Source organism: Arctopsyche grandis, chromosome 2, assembly GCF_051622035.1.
Source record: "Arctopsyche grandis isolate Sample6627 chromosome 2, ASM5162203v2, whole genome shotgun sequence".
Taxonomy (NCBI): Eukaryota; Metazoa; Arthropoda; class Insecta; order Trichoptera; family Hydropsychidae; genus Arctopsyche; species Arctopsyche grandis.
In genome coordinates, this window is record NC_135356.1 from 32081466 (window position 1) to 32090064 (window position 8599).

An 8599-nucleotide genomic window follows, 5' to 3' on the forward strand; every position below is an offset into this window, starting at 1 on the left:
TAATACTGCCGCTCGCTCACTGCACATGCGCGTCTTGTTCACTCTTACGATCTAGTTCGTTCGCGAACTACACAAGACAGTTCGTTCGCGAACTACACAAGAATTTCATTAGTTTGTGACCGAATGAACGAGAGTGACGTTAACCGAACGTTAAATAAATTTTAAAATAATAAGACACTGTCGTTATCAAGTAGCTTATGCTTCTAATGTATAATAACAATTACTATTAACAATTAATTAATTTCTTTAATATACTTTAAAAATAGTTTACGTATAGGGTTAATGTGTTTTGTTATAGGGTATTTGTTACGATGTCATCAAAAAGAAAACATAGCCCCTTGTGGACTCATTTTACAGAAGACATTGATAATAAAAAAGCGAAATGTAACCATTGTTCAACAATAATAAGTATTGCGGGCGGATCGAATGGTAATTTAACCCGACATATGAAAACAAAACACCTTTTGATCCCATTAACTGCTGAAAGACAAACACCGATATTACCTAGTTTAAACTCACTTCAATCAAGTCAAAGCACATGCGAATCGGAGAATATAATTTCAGCATCATCAAATATAGTAGACTCCCAACAATCGATGACCCAATACATTCGTAGACCACCGCCAGTTCCAAAGATTGAGCAAATTGATAAACAACTTGTCAAGATGGTAGCTAAAGGGCATCACGCCTTAAGAATCGTAGAAGAAACAGAATTTCGTAAACTTATTGAATTAGTTTCTCAATGCCCAGGCTATAAACTACCATCAAGAAAAACGTTATCGGAAAATTTAATGTCAAGAATTCACAATGACGTCATGGCTGAAGCAAAAATAAAGGTACAAGCAGCACCAGCGTTGTCTCTTAGTACTGATGGTTGGACGTCTAGAAATAACGACAGCTATATAGCTATTGTAGCTCATTTTATAAATGAAGAGACTAAACTTCACTCAGTATTACTTGGTTGTATCAATTATAAAGAGCGACATACTAGTCAAAACTTGTGCGACTTTATGAAAGTTGTTATGGCGGAGTGGAACATTTCACACACAGTTGCTGCCATTGTTAGCGATAATGCAGCAAATATCTTATCTGCTGTTAGACTTGGTGATTGGCGGTCCATCTCATGTTTCGCTCACTCTCTAAATCTTGTTGTACAAGAAGCTACGAAAAAGATATGTGACGTTTTGGGAAGAGTTAAAAATATTGTCGAGTTTTTTATTCGTAGCACACAAGGAAAACATAAATTGACTGCTACGCAGCAGCAAATGAATTTGCCTGTTCTTAAGCTCAAGCAGGATGTACAAACCTGCTGGAATTCCACTTTTGACATGCTCAAGCGAATAGTACAGGTAAAGGATGCAGTGATTGCTACCGTTGCACTTCTACGCCCTGATTTAACTTTAAATGAAGGGGACTGGGAAGTCATAGAGGAAGTTTTACCGTTACTCAGTCCATTCTACGAGATTACCTTAGAAATAAGTGCCGAGAAAAACGTCACTTTATCTAAAATAATAATTTTGTGTAATTTACTAACAAATTTTTTACAAAAACATGTTTCTTACAATACAAAAATAGTTGATGTGCAGTCTCTGCTAAAGAAAGGCATGGAAGATCGTTTAAAAGATATAGAGAAGAATATGTTATACGCAGAGTGTACGATTTTGGATCCTCGATTTAAGACGAGGGGATTCAAAAATCAAAGAGCCTGTGAAATGGTAGTACAAGCCCTTAGAAATAAAATCGGCCAAGTACAATTAGTTCAAGGGGGTACTCCAGAGGCTGTTCCTACTTCCAGCGACGCATCAACATCTATACCTAGTAATAAAAATAGCTGCATATGGGATGAATACGACCAAGAAATACAAAAAATTACTAGGCCAGATAACCAGCTTGCTGCTGGCATTCGCGAATTAGATAAATACCTAAATGAAGAGTATCTAAATCGTAAAGAAGATCCGCTTCAATGGTGGCATGAACGTCGTTTGATATACGTCGTCGTTTGATATCAATATAAATAACAATTTATAATAACCATTCAGCTCCGAGATCTGTAATAGCGTCTTCAAGTGGCAAGCTGTTTGCTCGTCCATCTATCGGATTGCCGGCCTCCAACGGCAAAGCTTCCTACCCATTTTCAAAAAGCTTGGTGAGACCAGCCGGTCCGCCATCAATTACTACCACATCATAAACTTCACTGAAATATAAAAATAAATCTAATTAAAACTAACGTCACAATCTTCACAATGCTCTAAGACTGTGCCTGAATGGTTATTTTTCTCCTTTAAAAAAAATTATACAAATTCAATATGAATTTTTATGAAATCTCTGTACAGGAATTCGTGTAGTTATTAAAAAAGTTGTATACACGGACATAGATAGAAGTTTGATTAAAAAGTAAGAGATCTAAATAGCATACAAATACTTAAGTATTTTAGAATTGTATCAAAACTTCAATTTTGTATTTTTTCATTGATATCTTTATACCAAAATTTTCTTTTACATACGTATATATAATATATAATAGAGATAAAATATACACAAAGATTCAAATATAATGCGAACTGGTTTTAGATTTAGAAAATGATATGAACCGAATCAAAAGAAGTGCTAATTACCTATTGCCGGATGACATTTTGAGGTTATGTGAACGATGACATCTGTCAAATGATAGTTGAATTGGAGCTAGCACCACAATCGATGAGCATACCTATTAGTGCTTTTCTAAAATATCATTTAGTGACTCTATAAATAAATCATGTTTTTTAATGTACATTTATTAATATGTGCATGGATTAGTCTGAATTTCTCGTTTCTCAATCATTTCTCATTTTTATTTTATTTCTTCCCACTCTCCTGTTCACCATTTTTTTTTACTTACGTTTCAGAATTATTTGCGAGTGATAATTAATCATAATCAGTTTCAAATTTATCACACAAAAAATAAATTATTTCACTTTCTTGAAATGTTAAATGCAACTAAAGTACCGCTAGATGGCATTATTAGAAGTTACAGTCGGTAAAGCTGATTTCTACTTTATCGTACTGCAAACGAATGCCGATGGACAGTGGCGTAGCGAAGGAGGGGGGGGGGGGGCATGGAATTTTACTACTTATATTAATACTATTTTTATTTGTTATATGAACAAATTTTCACTCAAATTTTTTTGATTAATTTTATTGAAAATTTACGATTGTGATTATGAATTTTTATTTTGATGTATTTATTTTGTCTTTTTGTTTTTTGTTATAAATTATATTATTTTTATTATTTCATAATTTTTATCATATTATTATTCTTATTATTTTGATATTTTTATTATACTGTTATATATATTTTTTTCTTTTTTATTTTTCTCTAACTATCTTACTCTATTATCATTTTTGTTTCTTATTTTAAATGTTTAAGCTTTTCTTTTTTTACCTATATGTGAAAATTATTAATGGTTTACTTAACATAATTATGTTTTTTTACTATCAATCTATGTAACTTAATAAACTGTAAGTTTTCCAAATAAATAAATAAATAAATGTAAGGTTTGTAAGGTGGTAGAATCCGTGACATTAAATTTGATAAATTAATAACAAATGCATATTCAAATAAATTTAAATAAAATAAAACTGTTCAAATAAACTTAATAAAATGTTTACTATTAGATAAGCCATGTTTAAAGCATTTATTACGTCCGTGAAATGTTTGGTTAATCTTATGTGATGTCTATGGGAAACTTTACATTGTCATTTATCGCAGAATCAAACATTCATCAGGACTTTTACATACATATGTATATGTAAGTTAAGGTAACTATTAAGCATGGTTAATCTAAAAATAATGTACATATTGTGATAAATATGAAAATAAGAATCTCAGCATTACATTAAATGATAAGTATGTACCATAAGAAAGTTTGTACGAAAATCTTGTACATATATTGTGTTCTTCGTCTGTTCAAAGGGTTTCTAAACAAAATACCTACAAATTAATCAAATTGATGTGTTTGTTAATTTTTATCGTGTGAAAATAATTTATACCCGTAATAATTAGTCACCATTGGTAATAATTAGTCACCGGACCCAGAAGGTGCCGCGTATTGTTCAAAGGTTGTAAATGCATTGTTAAAGGTTTGCCGAACCTTTTTTTACAAAGGATTTACAAAATGGAACAATGGATAGCACTGTGACTATCCTACCTCTAGTAATAATACGATAATACGAATTCCATATCCAGTTCCTAAATAGCAACTGGATATGGAAACATCGGTAGTAGATATCGTGCGTGTGGATGGTTCCATGAAAGCGTTCCCTCTAAGGTGTGCGCGCGTGTGAGACACCTTATAGCTTGGACGGAACGTTGGCGTCAAGATGTTGCATAAGTCCCCCCCCCCTCCCCCCTTCTTCGCCGAGCTCGGCCGAGAGCCGAACGCCGTTAGCCGAGTGCGCCCGACTTCAGCCGAGGCCGCGCTCGGCTAACACTTTTACCAACACATGTACACATTGTAAGCGTGGCCGCTCGCCGTAGCAGTGGACAAAAAAATTCACCCAATCTATGTAGTCTAAATATTTATCAAATATGTATATCCATATGGTGTTTGGAAAGTTGTGCATATTTAAATTCAATTCGACTATAAATAACAAAAATATATTCGACATAATTTTCATTTACGATATTTTCATTTAATCAGTGTGATATTTTGAAACTTATAATGTACTATATACTAACTATGTATGTAGTAGCACTCGAAAAAGAGTGAACTCGGGCCCTGAAACTTTTTTCCGCCTCCCTTAGTAGATATGGGCAAAAATGGCAATTTTGAACGAACCGAACGAATTTTTATTCCCGGAAACAGTGGCGGACTGGGACTGAAACCAGTGCTTGCCAGGAGTCAGAGGGGGCTCCCACCCAGGGCTAAAAAAAAATGTCTTCCCCCCCATATAACAAAATTTTCTTCGTAAAAAATAAATAGAATTTTCAAAAATGCACGAATCAAAATTTAAAAGTGCAATTATAATCAAATGTTATTTTGGAAGTATGAAATAAATTTAAATCGCTGGTTGATGATGAATCGTCCTATAAAAAAAACTTTTTAAGTGAATCTGTGTGACATCATTTGTTTCAAATAACACGCGTGTTTATGGTTGCAATCAATCGGTGGGTCTCATAATCATATAAAAAAAATAATTTAATTTTTAAATTAATATTTTTCAAGCACGGATTATCCGCACCCGGATGATTGAGAGTATACTGTATATGTAAATTTATTGAATTGTAACGATGAAAAAAATGGTCACACATACATTGTATGCTAATGGAGAGGGCGGCAAACAGTTTCGCGACGAATCGCAAAGCAACGCAATGCAAGGGGACGTCGAGCCGCCATTTTGGTGCTGGTGGAACGACTATTAACTCGGATCGTGATTCTAGTATTGATCATCATGATTAGAGGTAGGACCGGAAGCGTGCCGTTCATTTTTTTGGACTCTTAATTTCTAAATAGACCCAAAATGCCCTGATTCCTGGAAAAAGCACGCTTCCGGTCCGCCCTTTAATCGTGATACTGACACTATCACTGATACACGGATCGCGTGATAATATTGATAGCGAGACGGCCCAACGTGAACATTCGTCCAAAGAGGCTGCGAAACACGCAAATGACACGGAAAGGCCGCACCGCACGGCTCAATCGAAAAAGACGAGACGCGATTCCAAGGTCGGTTCATACATATGTTCATACATGTTCATACAGGCAAGCCGACGAATGCAACAGTGTTCCCGAGCTCGCAAGATTCGCATTAGGCTCGATATTTTTCTTGTGCTGCACAAACCATAGTACATATATGGTCATTACCATTACGTATATGGTCGTACTTAAAACGAAGTGACCGCGCGACAGAAAATGGCACGCGCGTCCACGGCCTTGGCCATCGTTTGCGCAAAGAACGAAAGCGCGTCGATATTGCCGAACGAAACGGCTACCGATGCGGGAAAGCCGGAAAAATGAAGAATGGCGTCGCGGAATCGGAATCGGCCTGCAATGAATGGCGCAACCAACTGATTGAAAGGGCTAATTAGCTACAATAAGAACGTACCTGTGGGCGAGTGGGGCAGCTCAGCGTCGTATATTCACCGCTACTGACCGTGCCGTGCGATTTCCAACCGAATTTGGTGTTCGGCCACCTCACAGACTACATGTCGTCTCTCTTGCACCTTACATATTACGCGATACAACCATATACATAACGAAAGCATTTAAATTGCAATTACCGCTTGAGTTAGTACGTTTAGATAAAAAAAAATTCGGGTGTGACCAACCCATGACTTTATCTATATATTTGAGGACATATAAGAAGGTTACAAAACAAAATTCGATATTGAACTGATGACTATGATAGCGATACAAATTGAGCGCAAATGTATGGAAACTTCCACAAAACTACTTCCGGTTGTCAGATTTTGTTCAAATTTTTTTTATTACTAAAAATCACTATCAGTATTATACTCATTAAATATCAAGAAAATAAAAATAATTTTACAGGTCAAAATAAAATAATGAAATATTGTTTTAAAAGAAAAAAAAATACTGATTCCGGTCTACAAATTCTGACCAAAACCCTACCAGCTCTAAGTTAGTACATAAAGGATAGAAATATAAATTTTCAGCTTAATACGTTCAGGGGTGTGGACAGACTAGTGGGCACAACATTTTTCACCTTTCTACGAGGAAAAAAATCCCACTTCCGGTTTATAAAATTTAATAATTTTTTTTTTATTTTCATCACATTGAATTTTCTTTGTGACGAACACACATGTTTAACACTTTGCACTCTTAATGGAATTTCTCTTCACCACTAGTCTACTCTGGGATGGAATTTTTTTTTTTTTTTTTTTTTTTAATTTTAGTTGTTCATATTATTAATTTATGTCGAATATCAAATTGGTGACTTCATTTTATCCAAAAATAGGCAATTTTTTTTTTAGATAAAAACTAAATATTATGCTCAGTTATTTTGGGACTATCTGTTTGTCTCTAATTGTAACCATAATAACATGATGTTTATTTGGGATTATATTTTTCGAATATAGTCACTAAATTCAATTATTTCAAACCAACATAATTACCAAATCGAACTAAATTATGAGTTTTACATTTCTTGTATTATTTATGACAGTAGTTTTGTATAATAAATGAGTTTTATTACTAGAAACTTTTAAAATATGCCTGTAGAAATATTTTTATACCTACCCTATAGTTCGTTAGCCAGTTTGGGTCCAAGGATGCAGAGCCATTGTCTGTTTACTCATTGTATTTAAATGCGTACCCACCCTCATAAAGTGTCTATTGGTTAGTTTTTTAACTGTTAGTTAAAATCACATTTTCTATTCGTTACTTACTTGTAGAAGACATCGAAAAAAAAAGTGGAGTCGAAAAAAATAGTGGAAGAAAATTCGAACGAAAAAAAAATCGAAGTCTGATTCGGTTAGTGGTTTGGGAGATAATTGAATTCAAAAACTTAAAAAAAAGAGGACACCTATAAGGGGAGGTACCATTCCTGGTCAACATAAAAATTTTATGATAAAATTTTACGTCGTGTCGATAAGAATTTCAGTAACCGATACTAAGTTTCAGTTCGATAAGACTAACGTTGTTAAAATATCCCCAAAATACACACACACACACACACACACACACACACACTTCTTCTAGATCATGAAAACGTGATCAGTGATCGATTCTCAGTTCGAATCAATCAAAATCTCGAATTCAAATTTTCGAGTGATCACAAAACTGCGTCTATTGTTACTACGTACATAAATAAAGTAAAAATATATTGAGATAGAAAACCAATCCTTATAAACGTAGTGAAATAAAAAAAAATTGCCAAATAAATGAAAAATAGGACGGAAAAAAAATCCGTAAAAAAATATATTTACGACTTTTAAAATTCGCTAGACAATTAATTTGAAGTATTTTAAAGCAATGAAATATAACAATTAATAGGAAAAATATCTGACTATTGATTGAATATTTGAGTTTTATGACCGCAAAAGCCAAAAAACTGTAAAAATCGCGGATTTTTTTAAACGCTCATATCTCGTAAACGGTGGGTGACCACCAACAAAAATCTCAATGGGGTGGGTGTATGTCCCTTTCGCTTCTTCAGTTGTATGATGTGTCTTCGTACGGAGTTTTGCGCTGTACATAATCAGTAAATTCAAATAGACCGTAGTGCTTATTTTGAATGAAACATAACACCGATTATTTTATTTGATTGCGATGTGTTGATTGTGCACAGCAAATATCTACATACATATATAATATGATACGTACAGGACAGGTATTTTTGCGTGTTCGTACACGTAAAAGGCCATTTGAGACATATGTACATGCATATGTACGTAGGTATGTACCAACGGCTAGGCATGTTTCGTGTACGGGCATGTCGATTAGTGGGGTTGGCGTGTGCGTCGAAATTAGCTGCGTCGTTCGCATATTCGACCAATCGCTATCGCCGTGGGTGAACCCCCACTCCCAGCCATTACATCGGAAACGCTGCTCGCAGTCGGCAGAAGTGGTGCGCCCATCGCGGTGAGTGCACGTCGCTG

General features: G+C 34.7%; 1 protein-coding gene across 1 annotated transcript; it reads left to right on the forward strand.

The window, feature by feature from the left end:
- Positions 1-311: 311 nt before the first annotated feature.
- LOC143922354 (zinc finger BED domain-containing protein 4-like) lies at positions 312-2188 on the forward strand. The gene is made up of 3 exons (XM_077445576.1): positions 312-1493; positions 1587-1980; positions 2040-2188. The coding sequence occupies exons 1-3, from the start codon at positions 312-314 to the stop codon at positions 2186-2188; spliced, it is 1725 nt and encodes a 574-aa protein (XP_077301702.1).
- Positions 2189-8599: the final 6411 nt, after the last annotated feature.